Here is a 15,837-nt window from a genome sequence, read left to right as displayed (position 1 = left end):
TTAAAGACAAACCATGGGAAATTTCAAAGCTCTGCTGACCTTAAACTGGCCATGCAATCTTCCTCCCCCAAACGCATTGGATCAGGACATGTCTGCTCGGAGGCACTCATCCTTCCTGGCCTGCAGAAGCATATTTGCCATTCCAAACACTTACAATGTCACTGTATTTTATTCATCACTCCATTTTAATGAAATACTCCACACACACATGCAAGTCATTTTGCTCACTATGCAGTGGTAATGGGATGCTTCTGAGCATTTTTCAGGGAACAATAATTTATAGCTAGTAGGAGACTCAGGCTGGAATCGGGTACACAAGTTTCTGAATGTCACATAATTTTATAGTTAGCCATAAGAGAAATCTGGTTTCAAATTATGCACTGACTTATACTTGGGGTGGGGGAGTGCAATTATAGGAATTAATTCTGCAAAAAAGGAACTTATTACTTAACATCTGTTATAAGACTATTCAGATGAATCATGTTAAAGATCTTAAAGTCATTCAGTTTTTCAATTATAAAATTACAAGAGGAAAAATGACTTAGAGGAACAAGAAAGGCAAGTTAAAAAGCTTTACACTTAACTTTAACTTGCCTTGTAAGCACAAGGCCCTGGGTTCAATCCCTAGCACCCCCCCGCCGCCCCAAAAAAAGAATCTGCAGCAGTAGTACTTTTTTTTTTGGGTACCAGGAATTGAACCTGGAATGTTTTACCACTGAGCCATATCCCCATTTAGTTTTTATTTTGAGACAGGGTCTAAGCTGCTAAATTGTTGAGGCTGGCTTTGAACTTGCCATCCTCCTGTTGCTGAGATGTAGCAGCAGTACTTAGAATTTTACATATGCACAAATTTGATCTAAAGCTGAACACTGAGATTTCTTCTTTTTTTTAATTTTTGTTTTTAGTTGTAGATGGATACAATATCTTTATTTATTAATGCAGTACTGAGGATTGAACTCAGTGCCTCATGCATGCAAGGCAAGCATTCTACTACTGAACTACAAACCCAGACCTGCGATTTCTTTAAAAAGCATTTAAAAACAATAATTACCAAGTAGTACAGACCTTAGTGTGGCTTGTGGGTTATTTTGTGGGAGAATACACAAGAAAATTGAAAAGGACCCTATAAGTCACATTAGGACAGGTGGGCTCAGGTAAGATAAGATGGTTTTCCACTGGGTGCAGACAGGTTTCAGATTTCTGTCTTGGACATTACCTTGTCCAAGAAAGCATTTCCATCCTTCAGGGACCAGCCAGGAAGATTAGACAGCCTGGGACTGCAAAACAAAAATTAAATTATCCTAAGTAGAATATAATCTTCAGTGATTTTATGGTGACTATACTGTTTCCATAAAATTAAAAACAGTTTGAAATTACTGGCAGCAATGCTCACCCAAACAAAAATATGAGAAATAACCATTAAGAATTATGTGGCAATAGTCTATTAGAGGTCAAATAGTTTACTACAAAATTAGGAAAATTAAAAAGAATGATATGCAGAAAAATAAAGACAAATGAGGCATTAAAGTGCTTGGTAATTTTTCAATTATTGCCCCAACTTTACCTTGTCTTGTTGTGTTTAATGACAATCCTGAGTGGAAGGCGATTGGGCAGCATCACAGTACATATGAGAAGGCAGGCATAGGTTACTGAATATGGAAATGGATTGTAGTCAAATCCACACTCTGGATTTAATGCTGACAAGTGGATTAGTCACTTGTCACCTGTGGCTTCAGTTTCCAATTACAGAAAATGAAGCTAGTTTTCCCAAGCCTGATAAAATGACAGCTTGAACACTATTCACCTGGGTGAATAGTTCCTAGAAGGCAAGATTAACTTCATGTAAATATATTAAAAAGCCTGAATTAAAAAGTCATTTACTTCTAGTAAACTGTGTTCTACCAGTTGTGCAAAGAATTATACTTAAGTTGAAAATGCCAATAATTCAGGAGAGAAAACAATATTATGATAAAGTAAAAAACTTAATGACCAAAGAAATGTGTTAAGAAAAAGCACACCAGGAGTATGAGTAGGACGGTGAAAGGCTTTCTGCTCTTCACCTCAAGGTTAACGTCTGAAATGAAAATCAAGGGCAAAGTAAGGGTGTGAGAGTAAAAGGGCTCTCATTAGAAACCAAATATTTGCAGTCTTTCACTCTCTCTTCAAAATAATCTTATCAAATTCTGATTTCATAATCAAGCAAAAACATAGATATGCGAATATTTTTCAATCTTCTAGTAAAGATTAAAAATCTGAATAAAGGCAGGACATGGTGCTGCCTCATGTCTATAATTCCCACTACTTGTTAGCGTGAGGCAGGAGGATCCTAAATTTCAGGCCAGACTGGGCAACCTGGGGAGACTGTCTCAAAATATAAAAAATTTTAAAAAGGGCTAGGGATATCACTCAGTGGTAAGGCACTTGCCCAGCAAGTTGCAGGCCTTGGGTTCGAGCCCAATACTGTAAGTCCCAAACAAATAAAATATAATCTGAATAAAATATATGCACATTTAATTTAAGGGAAAAAATTGAGAATTTTGGGAATGACTTCTAATTTTGACATTAATCCCAAACTTACAAAAAAGTTGCAAGACAGTAAGTACAATGAACTCTCATATACTTTTTACCTAACTGTTTACATTTTGCCTTTATTAATCTAAAAGTGAGAATTTCAAATTTCATACTTGAGAATAAAAATCACTATTGGGGGAATCAAATTTGCTTGGTGTAAATAATATCTGATACATGTCTTTCTTCTGGGAAAATTCTGGGACTTTTCTGCTCTAATCTCTCAGAAACATTGTATTACCATTACCTTTCATAATTCACATCTCATTTTATAGTCAAGGGTGTTGTTACTTGTAAATGTCTTATTTCTTGAAAAATATATTTCCTATCAGATCAGATTTAAAAAGCAGGCATTCTATTGGGTGTGGTGGCGAATGCCTGTAATCTTAGAGGCTTGGGAGGCTGAAGCAAGAGGATCACAAATTCAAAGCCAGCCTCAACAACTTATTGATGCACTTTGCAACACAGCAAGATCCTGTCTCTAAATAAAAAAATAAAATAAAAAAGGGCTGGCGATGTGGCTCAGTTGTTAAGCACTCCTGGGTTCAATCCCCAGCACCAAAATAAATAAATAAGTAAATAAATAAATAAAATTAATAAATAAAAAGCAGGCATTCTAATAAAAGTGTAATCACAAGGCAATGCAGTCACCATTCTCATTCATGCACACTAACTCTCTGAAACAAGGCTGTAAACATTCATTCCTCTTTACAAAGAGACCAGGACCAAAGAAAGTATAGTCTGTTCTCATCTCTCTCTCCTTCCCTCTGCACCCAACACACACACACACACACACACACACACACACACACACACAGAGTCAGACCACAGATGCAGTAAGTTGTTCTTGACAAATGATTAGAAATAGTATGCTGATGAACAGAAAATAACTGGCATTTGCTGGTGAATGGATGGAGCTGGAGCATACCACACTAAGTGAAATAAGCCAATCCCAAAAAACCAAAAGCTGAATGTTTTCTCTGATATGCAGATGCTAATTCAAAATGGGGGGTGACTAGGGAAGAATAGAGTTACTTTAGATTAGGTAGAGGAGAGTGAAGGGAGGGGAGAGGCATGGGAATAGGAAGGACAGTAGAATGAATCAGACATTATTACCCCATGTACATATATAACTATATGACCGGTGGTATTCTTCACCACGTATAACAGGAAGAATGAAATTATACTCCATTACATATGATGTATCAAAGTGTATTCTACTGTCATGTATAACTAATTAAAACAAACTTAAAAAGCAAAAATTTCAGGGATTGTAGTTTGAACTACTGATAAACATTCTTCCTAACATTAAAGCCTTCTATTAAACCCGTATAGTCATTTTGGGTTTGGGACCTTGCTACTAGAGGGGTCTGAATGCTCAAAAGAAAGCATGGCCACATTACAACCATACAGGTTGAGCATGCCTTATCTGAAATGTTTGGGACTAGAAGTGTTTCAGATTTCAGAGCATTCTGAATTTTGGAATGTTTGCATAGACTTTACTGGTTGAACATCCAAATCCCAAAATCTGAAATGCACCAAAACCTGAAACTTCTGGAGCCTCATGTCTGCAAATTTCAGAGGAGTTCAGATTAGGGGTCACAAAATATGCCACCAAATGGCAAAAGGATGATGCTGACTACAGACATGAAAATATCTGGTTACTGTGTTCCAATGAGTTAATGAATAAACCACAAAGAGTTAGTAAACTTTAAGTTACCAAAGGGGAAGGGAATTACTGTTTTGTTTCTCATGATCACAAAATTTGTGTAAAATTTATAAACACAGCAACAGCTCTCTATAGAAGTCTATTTTAAATAAAATATGATGGGTGATGATATTAGAAATATCATGATTGAAAACAAGTGCACCTTTGCATTCACTATTTCATTACAACTTCTTAAAGAAAAATAACACCATTCATTTTTTTTAGTCAAAACTTGCATATAAGATTTATTTTTCTAGTGATTATTTATTTTGCAAAATAGGTAAATTATTCCCACAAAGAAACAAACAAGTAATCTAAGGCACTGTAAAGTTACCTATTTGCTTAGAAAAATGCTGAAAGGTAGTGTGAACATGATATACATTTTTTTTTCTCTGTACTTCTAATTTTTGCAGTTTCCTAGTCCATTACATTACATTTATGATCAGAAAATGATAATGAAAGAGGCATGACTATTTTCATTCAAAAATATTTACACTAACTTATTACTCTAACCAAAGCGCTGGGATGACAGTAAAGACAAAAATCTCTGTTCTAGGAGTTTGCAGTCTAGCACAGGTGAAGAGTACACGGCCATTATGTGAAGAGTAAGATGAGAAAGCAGCCACGACTGGGGTAAGCAGAAGGTGCCACGGGTGTCACACAGAAGCATTTTTGATGGTTTGTGGCAGAGCAGGGAATAGGAGGTGAAGATAGAGGTCTTTCCAGAAAAGAAAAGGGAAGAACCTCATCATTTGGTTAGTGTTGTAGGAGACCAAGGTGTTCGTTTTACTCACTCAGGAATCTACTTTGTGCCAAGTACTTAGCTAGATGCTGGTGATATAAATGTGAACAAAACATATCTGTCCTCCTGAGAAATAGGCAAGACAGAAAGTCAACTGATCACATGAATAAACAGAGAACAAGCTATTTAAAATGATGACGCATATCACAGTACCAAGTATCACAATAGTTGCCTAAGAAGGAACCAATCTAGCAGCATCAAAAGACTTCCCTGGGATGATGACTGAGTAGAGATCTGGAGAGCAGCAGAGTCAAGGGAAAACTTGGTCAAGGGGCAGGGTATGGAGGGCACAGAGAAAGAAGACAGTTACCGGGTTCAGCAATTTCCTCCTATCATTTCCCCTAGTCTTTGGTAGAGATATCTTACGTAAAATGTTATTCAAATGAAATTTCAGGGAGAGTCCCTGAAACTGGATGGAGTCCCCCCATCCCAACTAGAATGCCATCTGAATGTCTCTCTAACACATGAACTATCATCTTAGATGATCTAGAGAAGAGCTCCTGCTAAAAGCAGGCAGAGGGAAGGTAGGGTGAGAGTAGAAGAAAAGATCCTTCCAGGCTGAGGAATATCATTTGTGGCAGCTCCGAGGCCAGATATAAGATTTCTTTGAAACTGAATGAAAACAAAGAGGAAAAGGTAGAATAGAAAGAAAAGATATTTCAGGGGCCAGTATAAATGTAATACACCAAGATGAGTTTGGTGTCTATCCTGAGAGCAAAGAAAACCACTGAGAGGTTTTAAACATGTGAAAGACATGCATTTCTAAAGGATCATTCTGCAGAAAATGAAATTGGGTGCCTTTTGATAAAAAAAGTCCATCACTGATGTGGTATACCTACACCAAAAATAATAAACCCAACCTAATCATTAGGAAACATAAGATACGACCAAATTAAGAGATGTCAAATAGAATAAGTTATTTCACTCTTAAAAATGTAAAGGTCATTCAAAAACAGACACACAAAACTCTTCCAGATTAAAGGAGACTAAGACCATGACGGCTAAATACAATGTGTGGTCTGGATGGTATCCTGGATTAAAAATTCATCTTCTTTTTTTTTTTTTTGCTATCAAGGGCTTTATGATAAAATACGAATTGGTGAAACTAGTGAAAAATGAATAAGGTATATAGATTAGATATTAGTTTAGTATCAAGGTAAATTTCCTGATTTTGATTACTGTACTACAGTTAAGAGAATGTCCTTGCTCTTAGGAAATATGTGATCAAGTATTTGAAGGTTGAGGAGCATTATGTTGGCATATTATTCTCAAATGGGTCAGAAAAAACACTATACATACATATAAAGAGAAAATGATTACACACATGTGTTAAAGTGTCAAAATTGGTGAGGGTATCAGGAGCTATAAGTGTTATTCCTGCAGTTTTCCAAATAGAAAGTTGTATCTAAAGATTACTGGTGAGCCAGCCTGCCTGTCCCCCAAGCTGAGGTTGGAGGCCATCACAGAGCTAGTTGGCCTGCCTGACCCCCACATCGAGGTCGGATGCCATCACTGAGCCCGCCTGCCTGCCCCCCTACTGCTGAGGGACACTGCACTTGCCTCTGTGCTGACTCAGCACACCCTCGCTGGGGCTCCCCAGCTGCTTTGGAGGCTGGTGCAGGCATTTTGAATTATTCCTGAGGGCGTGGCCATCATCATCGGAAGGGCGGCTCCCTTCCTGAGACACCTACAGGAGACTGGAGGCCCTTTGATAGGTCTCGGGATTCAAGAAGAAGAGGTACTGAGAGACTCGGGACTAACTCAGAGCAGCAGGTGAGTCTCTCCCAAAGGGTGAGGCTCCCTGGACAGGTCAGTAGTCCCGGAATGCAGTGAACTTTGTGGAGTAGAGTTGCCCAGTGAGACTCCCCCGTTGGAGCCGTGAATCCAGACAACCTGGAGCATTGTAGAGGAGAACTGCACAGCAAGAGGCTTTGGCGCAGAGCGAGGGTCCCAGGTCTGGGCAGTACATTCCCAAGGAACATCGTAGAGGAGGGCCGCTCAGAGAGAGAGTCCTTCGCAGGGCCAGGCCCCCAGATGAGGTGGTAGTTCTGGGACCCAGGGAATGTCGCAGAGGAGGGCTGCCCATCAAGAGTCTCAAACACAGGGCAAGGCTCCCTGGCCCAGGAGGTAGGTCCAGACCCCTGGGAACATCGCAGAGGAGGGCTTCCCAGCCCAGGTGGTAGTTCTGGACCAAAGGGAACTTCTCAGAGGAGAGCTGCCCAGTGAGACATCCCCACCTGGTGAGTCTTCCCCGCTGGGCGTGGCTTTCCCACCAGGGTTGTAGAGCCAGAGACACGGGCCCAGACCAGCCATGCTCCAGCCTGCAGTTTAGTCCCCTTTTTGACTGACCATCGGTCAACAAGTAGAGGTGCTTCTTCCCACCAGCAGGAAATATACCCCACCTGAAGGCCACTACCCCTAGAGGGGCAGCTTCCTTGTGTACCACTGCATTATCAAGTTCCTCCAAGACTTCAGGCTACTGAAAGCTAGGAGGCAAGTTATTGGAAATCTACAGGGACACTATAAGTCAATAGAGTTTCACTACTAGAGGGGTGGACACCAGACCAATATGAGAAGACAAGGGAAGAAAATGTCCCAAACAAACCTAGATGCTAAATCAACAGAATCCAATGACAGCATGGCAGAAGAAATGTCAGAAAGGGAGTTCAGAATGTACATAATTAAAATGATCAGAGAAGCAAACAATGAGATGAAAGAGCAAATGCAGGCTTTGAATGATCGTACCACTCAACAGTTAAAAGAGCAAATGTGGGAAGCAAAAGATCATTTCAATAAAGAGTTACAGATACTGAAAAAAAACCAGACAAAAATCCTTGAAATGAAGGAAACAATACACCAAATTAAAAACTCCATAGAAAGCATAACCAAGAGGATAGAACACCTGGAAGACAGAACCTCAGACATTGAAGACAAAATATTTAATCTTGAAAACAAAGTTGACCAAACAGAGAAGATGGTAAGAAATCATGAACAGAATCTACAAGAATTACAGGGTATCATGAAAAAGCCAAATTTAAGAATTATTGGGATTGAGGAAGGCTTAGAGAAACAAACCAAAGGAATGAATAATCTATTCAATGAAATATCAGAAAATTTCCAACATCTGAAGAATGAAATGGAAACTCAAGTACAAGAGGCTTATAGGACTCCAAATATACAAAATTATAATAGACCCACACCAAGGTACATTATAATGAAAATACCTAACATACAAAATAAAGACAGAATTTTAAAGGCGGTGAGAGAAAAGAATCAAATTACGTTCAGGGGGAAATCAATATGGATATCAGCAGCTTTTTCAACCCAGACCCTAAAAGCTAGAAGGGCCTGGAAAAACATTTACAAAGTCCTGAGAGAAAATGGATGCCAACCAAGAATCTTATACCCAGCAAAACTTACCTTCAGATTTGACGATGAAATAAAATCTTTCCATGATAAACAAAAGCTAAAAGAATTTACAAAAAGAAAGCTGTCACTACAGAATATTCTCAGCAAAATATTCCATGAGGAAGAGATGAAATACAATGATGTAAATCAGCAAAGGGAGGAACTACCCTAAAGGAATAGCCAAATAAAGGAGAAACGAAGTTGTGTCAAAAAACAAAATGAGTCAAATGATTGGGAATACAAATCATATCTCAATAATAACCCTGAATGTTAATGGCCTGAACTCATCAAAAAACACAGACTGGCAGATTGGATTAAAAAGAAAGACCCAACAATATGCTGCCTGCAAGAGACTCACCTCATAGAAAGAGATACCCACAGACTAAAGGTGAAAGGATGGGAAAAAACATACAAGGCACAAGAACTCAACAAAAAAGCCAGAGTATCCATCCTCATATCAGATAATGTGGACTTCAAGCCAAAGTTAGTCAGAAGGGATAAAGAAGGACATTTCATACTGCTTAAGGGAGGCATAAATCAGCAACACATAACAATCATAAATATCTATGCCCCCAAACGGTGGTTCATCCATGTACGTCAAACAAATCCTTCTCAATTCCAGAAATCAAATAGACCACAACACAATAATACTAGGTGATTTTAACACACCTCTCTCACCACTGGAGAGATCTTCCAAACAAAAATTGAACAAAGAAACCATAGATCTCAATAACACAATCAATAATTTAGACTTAACGGATATATATAGAATATACCATCCAATAAAGAGTGAATACACTTTCTTCTCAGCAGCGCATGGATCCTTCTCTAAAATAGACCATATTCTATGCCACAAAGCTAATGTTAGCAAATACAAGAAGACAGAGATACCACTTTGTATTCTATCAGATCATAATGGATTGAAATTAGAAATAAATGACAGAGTAAAAAACAGAAACTACTCCAACACCTGGAGGTTAAGTAATACGCTATTATATGATGAATGGATAACAGAAGACATCAGGAGGGAAATAAAAAAATTCTTAGAGGTAAACGAGAACAAAGATACATCATATCAAAATCTCTGGGACATTATGAAAGCAGTACTTAGAGGAAAATTTATTTCATGGAGCGCATTCAATAAAAGAAGAAAAAAATCAACAAATAAACAACCTAACACTACAGCTCAGAGCCCTAGGAAAAAAAGAACAGAGCAACACCAAAAGTAGAAGAAGACAGGAAATAGTTAAAATCAGAACTGAAATCAACAAAATTGAAACAAAAGAAACAATTGAAAAAATTGACAAAATAAATAGTTGGTTCTTTGAAAAAATAAACAAAATTGATAAACCCTTAGCCACACTAACAAAGAGAAGGAGAAAGAAAACTCAAATTACCAAAATTTGGAATGAACAAGGAAATATCACGACAGACACAAGTGAAATACAAAACATAATTAAAAGTTATTTTGAAAATCTCTACTCCAACAAAATAGAAAATCTTGAAGACATCAACAGGTTTCTAGAGACATATGAATTATCTAAACTGAACCAGAAGGACATACGCAATATAAATAGATCAATTTCAAGTAATGAAATAGAAGAAGTCATCAAATGCCTACTAACAAAGAAAAGTCTGGGACCAGATGGGATGTCAGCCGAGTTCTACAAAACCTTTACAGAAGAGCTCATTCTAATACTTCTCAAAGTATTCCATGAAATAGAAGAGGAGGGAACACTCCCAAACTCATTCTATGAGGCCAATATCACCCTGATACCTAAACCAGACAGAGACACATGGAAGAAAGAAAATTTCAGACTAATATCCTTAATGAACATTGATGCAAAAATTCTCAACAAAATTTTAGCAAATCGCATACACAAATATATTAAAAAGATAGTGCACCGTGATCAAGTGGGTTTCATCCCAGGGATGCAAGGTTGGTTCAACATCAGAAAATCAATAAATGTCATTCACCATATCAATAGACTTAAAGTCAAGAATCACATGATTATTTCGATAGATGCAGAAAAAGCATTTGATAAAATACAGCACCCCTTCATGCTCAAAACACTAGAAAAAATAGGGATAGTGGGAACATTCCTTAACATTGTAAAGGCCATCTATGCTAAGCCCATGGCCAACATCATTCTTAATGGAGAAAAACGGAAACAAGAAGGGATGTCCTCTTTCACCACTTCTATTCAACACTGTCCTCGAAACTCTAGCCAGAGCAATTAGACAGACTAAAGAAATTAAAGGGATACAAATTGGAAATGAGGAACTTAAGCTGTCACTATTTGCTGATGACATGATTATACATTTAGAGGAACTGGGAAATTCCACCAGAAAACTTTAAGAACTCATAAGTGAATTCAGTAAAGTAGCAGGATATAAAATCAATGCTCATAAATCCAATGCATTTTTATTCATAAGTGATGAATCCTCAGAAAGAGAAGTTAGGAAAACTACCCTATTCACAATAGCCTCAAAAAAAATAAAATACTTGTGAATCAATCTCACAAAAGAGGTGAAAGACCTCTACAAGGAGAACTACAGAACACTAAAGAAAGAAATTAAAGAAAACCTTAGAAGATGGAAAGATCTCCCATGTGCTTGGATAGGCAGAATTAATATTGTCAAAATGGTCATACTACCAAAAGTGCTATACAGATTCAATGCAATTCCAATTAAAATCCCAATGATGTACTTCACAGAAATAGAGCAAGCAATCATGAAATTCATCTGGAAGAAGAAGAAACCCAGAATAGCTAAAGCAATCCTTAGCAGGATTAGAGTGAAGCAGGGGGTATCACAATACCAGAACTTCAACTATACTACAAAGCAACAGTAACAAAAACGGCATGGTATTGGTACCAAAATAGACAGGTAGATCAATGGTACAGAATAGAGGACACAGACACACACCCAAATAAATACAATTTTCTCATACTAGACAAAGGTGCCAAAAATATGCAATGGAGAAAAGATAGCTTCTTCAACAAATGGTGCTGGGAAAACTGGAAATCCATATGCAACAGAATGAAACTAAACCCCTATCTCTTACCCTGCACAAAACTCAACTCAAAATGGATCAAGGACCTTGGAATCAGACCAGAGACCCTTCACTATAGAAGAAAAAGTAGGTCCAGATCTTCAACATGTTGGCTTAGGACCAGACTTCCTCAACAGGACTCCCATAGCACAAGAAATAAAAGCAAGAATCAATAACTGGGATAGATTCAAACTAAAAAGCTTTCTCTCAGCAAAGGAAAACTATCAGCAATGTGAAGAGAGAGCCTACAGAGTGGGAGAATATCTTCGCCACTCATAGTTCAGATAGAGCACTAATTTCCAGAATATATAAAGAACTCAAAAAACTCTACACCAAGAATACAAATAACCCAATCAACAAATGGGCTAAGGAAATGAACACACTCTTCACAGCAGATCTACAAGCAATCAATAGATACATGAGAAAATGTTCAACATCTCTAGTAATAAGAGAAATGGAAATCAAAACTACCCTAAGATTCCATCTCACCCCAATTAGAATGGCGATTATCAAGAATACAAGCAACAATAGGTGTTGGTGAGGATGTGGGGAAAAAGGTACACTCATACATTGCTGGTGGGGCTGCAAATTAGTGTAGCCACTCTGGAAAGCAGTGTGGAGATTCCTTAGAAAACTTGGAATGGAACCACCATTTGACCCAGCTATCCCACTCCTCTGCCTATACCCAAAGGACTTAAAATCAGCATACTATAGAGATACAGTCACATCAATGTTCATAGCTGCTCAATTCACAATAGCCAGATTGTGGGACCATCCTAGATGCCCCTCAATTGATGAATGGATAAAGAAATGTGGTATGTATATATATACAATGGAATATTACTCAGCTATAAAGAATAATAAAATTATGGCATTTGCAGGTAAATGGATGAAATTGGAGAATATCATGCTAAGTGAGATAAGCCAATCTCAAAAAACCAAAGGACAAATGATCTCCCTGATAAGTGGATGATGACACATTATGGGGGGTGGGAGGGGGGCAAGAATGGGGGAAGGAGGGACTGCACAGAGGGAAAAGAGGGGTGGAAGGGGTGGGGGGAAGGAAAAAAATAACAGAATGAGTCAAAACTATTTTCTTATGTAAATATATGATTACAGAAATGGTATGCCTCTACTTCATGTACAAACAGAGAAACAAGATGTATCTCATTTGTTTACAATAAAAATAAATTAAAAAGAAAAAAAAGATAACTGGCTTCTGGGGGCAGCATAAGACTTGAAGAAACTGGGTAGGAGGCTTTAGTAGTACCTATAAAAGATGGTAAGGACTGTGGGAACATTGCAGAGAAGTGATTAAATTCTGGAACTGTACAGAAGACAACAATGATACAGCTTAATGAAAGAATGAACGAATAAGGAGAGTTATGAAGAGGGGTATATCTAAGTTAACTACTAGTTCTCTAGTTTCTTTAATCAGGATGCCAATCACTAAGATAGGAAACTATGGTAGGAAACTTGGGGGAAAACCAGGTCTGGGAGAGTTTGTTGTTAGAGGAAGATGAGTCTCCAAAATATATAGAAAAGAAAAAAAAAGAGAAGTAAGAAGAGAACGAGGGAAGTGCTGTCAGCGGCTGGTGCTGATGAGTGGCTGAGTCATTTGTCATCTTAATGAAAGCTGTTCTGCTGGAGGAGTGTGGGCAGAGTAAAGCTGTACAGTAGTTAGAAATGTTATGAAGAGGAAAGTGGAGTTGAAAAGGTTAAAAAATTTTTAAATTTTAACTTAAAAGTGACTGACTTTTATTAAATGGAAAAGAGTGAATTAAGATGTAAAGATCTGAGATAAAGGAAATAGAATAATAATTTAATGATAATTTAATAATACAATTAACTATCATGGTGAAAAGACTAAGGAGATGACATAGGGTGGGATCCAAAAGATGATAAAGCAATTCATTCATATAACAAATCTTTATTGAGCAGTGAATATATGCCAAGAACTATTTTAGGCTCTAGGAAAACAGCATAGAATAAACAATATCCCAGCCCTTAAGAAACATATCTGGTGGAGAAGACAATTAAAAAAATTGTGTATGTAACATAATGAGAAGTGCTATGAAGGTAAAGCAGGAGGGAGAGAAAGGGGGGATACTATTTTAAGAAAGCGTGTCTCCACGAGCTCTGGCCTGATCGAGACACTCTTTGTAAGGAGCTATATGAACTCTCAACCATCCCACTAGTGTAACTTCCCTCTGAGTCTGGAAATAGAAGAGAGGATGAAGTGGAGCCAGGGCTCTGAGAATAGAACAATTAGGTGAAGATGAGAATGAAGAGGAAAGGGAGACACGCAACTGGAACTGTCTGACCAACTGTGGTTTGGCTCACCCAGGCTTCACAAAGTAAGTAGGGTCCTCTTTGGAAATCCCAAAGTATCTTGTATTTTATTTTAAAAAGTAATTATTTTAAGTGTGCAGTTGTTTCCTTATCCCAAGTATAGTTGAGTCTTCAACTGCAATGTCTTTCTCCCCTGTGGATTACATGTTCTATGACGACAAGAAATCAGTCTTGCTCATGTCAGAATCCATGGTCCAAAACAGAGCAGATTCTTATTAAACACTGCATGAAGGAACAATTCACTCTGTGGGGAAACATTACCATGAAGGCATTTTATAAGAAATAACTTATCATGTAAATATTCCATTGCTCCTACTCCCCACTATGGATAATCTCTATGGATGTCAATGTATTTCTAAGTGCTGGGTGTAATTATAATGGAATCCCATCAGTTTGGCATAAAATGTAAACTGAAATTATCTCTGACCTTATCCCAAACCATCCTTATCTCAGGAAAAAAATCAGTGGTTGATTATAATTTTTCTAGATAGTTTAGAGGTTATCACTATAAATAATTATTATATTCAGTGAAGTCTTCAGGAATGACGGAGATAAATTAGATGATTTACTCAGCTAGCTATGCTTTTAAGCTCTTAAATCTGCTTCAAATAGCTTTCCCATCTCTTCTATGTGGTATAATTTTTCTGCTCCTGTGAGTATACCTGATTCTAAAAGTTAGCCACTTTTGTTATAAACTACCACTTCTAAGTAGTAGCAAGCTGGGAAACCAATTTCCTAAAATGAAATCTTAATTAAGTATAAACAGTGATGATTGTGGGCCCAAGGCAATCTATCTGATTTAAGACATGAACTTGGGCTATGTATACAGTTGTATGAGATCTCAAGTTGACTAACATGAAAATAATACATACATACCTATTGAAAAGAAATGTCACAATGTAATGTCAAGTCCCTGCAAAGGCAGTTAAATGATCCTAAAATTCAATTCTTGGGCTCATCAGTTGGCCATTTATTACCTCTTATAGGAATTAGCAAGTGAAATGAAATATACATGACCTCAGTTGCACTGAGCAGTGCAGGAACATTTTACAGAAGCCCAGAAGAAGTTATAATAAAGAAGTCAATCAATAAATCAATAGGACACTTTCTACCAACACAGCCAAAGGAAATTATTTTGATAAAGAATATTTTTTAAGGAGATAAAGCAAACTTATGGGACAGTACACAGGTACTGGTAATTTTCACACTAACAGGAACCATTTTCTAGCTAACTAAATCTAATTTTGTCTCAGGATATAACAGCACATACCTTTGAACAAGTGGCAAAGGAAGGAAATTGAGGGTGGAAGTCATATCCAGTCCACAGTCCAACATAATGGTGGTTGATTTGAATTTCAGCACATTGCATGGTAAGGTTGGGTGACCCGACAAGCAATACTGAAAAAAAAAAAAAAAAATTACATCACTTTTATCAATATTCAATTACAGAGAAAGTCTAAGAAGTAAGGCGAACTAAGCAAACTGGCCATTTTTTTCTACTAAGAATAGCATGCAAATTCAGTTAACTCTATGCAACCTTCCTTTCACTGCTTGGGCACCACTTCTCCTCACAGTCCAAAACAATGAAAAATCTTGGGTCATAGCTCAGATTTTTTGTTAAGATAACAAGTTTTATCTCAGGGAAGCAGTTTGAGAGGGGCCACATTTGTTCAAGTTGGAGGTTTTAAGTCCATGGCTACCTGTTCAGCTTTTACATGACATTTCCCAGCTGCACCTAAGTACTGCCTAACAATGTGGAAGTCAAAGAAACTCTAAGCTGAATCCTCCAATTTGTATTTTAGGTTTGTTTTTTCCTCTGCTGTTAACTAAGTCAAGTGACTTCCCAAAAAGGTCAAAGTTGGAAAGATTGGCTGTTAAGGATCAGTAAAAGTTTATGGCTCAGTGTTGTCAGAAGAAATGGTTCAAAATGTTTGGCCCGATGTG

General features: G+C 37.6%; 1 protein-coding gene across 3 annotated transcripts in view; it reads right to left on the bottom strand.

Moving 5' to 3' along the window:
- The window catches only part of Ints9 (integrator complex subunit 9), a 105,561-nt gene that overhangs the window by 58,926 nt on the left and 30,798 nt on the right, over positions 1–15,837 (bottom strand). For 2 of the 3 annotated variants that reach the window (XM_047550572.1, XM_047550573.1), the window contains exons 2-3: positions 15,164–15,291; positions 1,217–1,277 (exon numbers count right to left, since the gene is read on the bottom strand). In XM_047550572.1, the coding sequence (XP_047406528.1) occupies positions 1,217–1,277; positions 15,164–15,291 (189 nt within the window). The remainder of the gene's footprint in view (positions 1–1,216; positions 1,278–15,163; positions 15,292–15,837) is intronic. The other variant, XM_047550574.1, reaches the window with a different exon arrangement.

The sequence above is a fragment of the Sciurus carolinensis genome, chromosome 4, assembly GCF_902686445.1.
Source record: "Sciurus carolinensis chromosome 4, mSciCar1.2, whole genome shotgun sequence".
Lineage (NCBI taxonomy): Eukaryota > Metazoa > Chordata > Mammalia > Rodentia > Sciuridae > Sciurus > Sciurus carolinensis.
The sequence above is the reverse complement of the archived record's forward strand: the minus strand, read 5'-3'. Positions and strand labels throughout refer to the sequence as shown.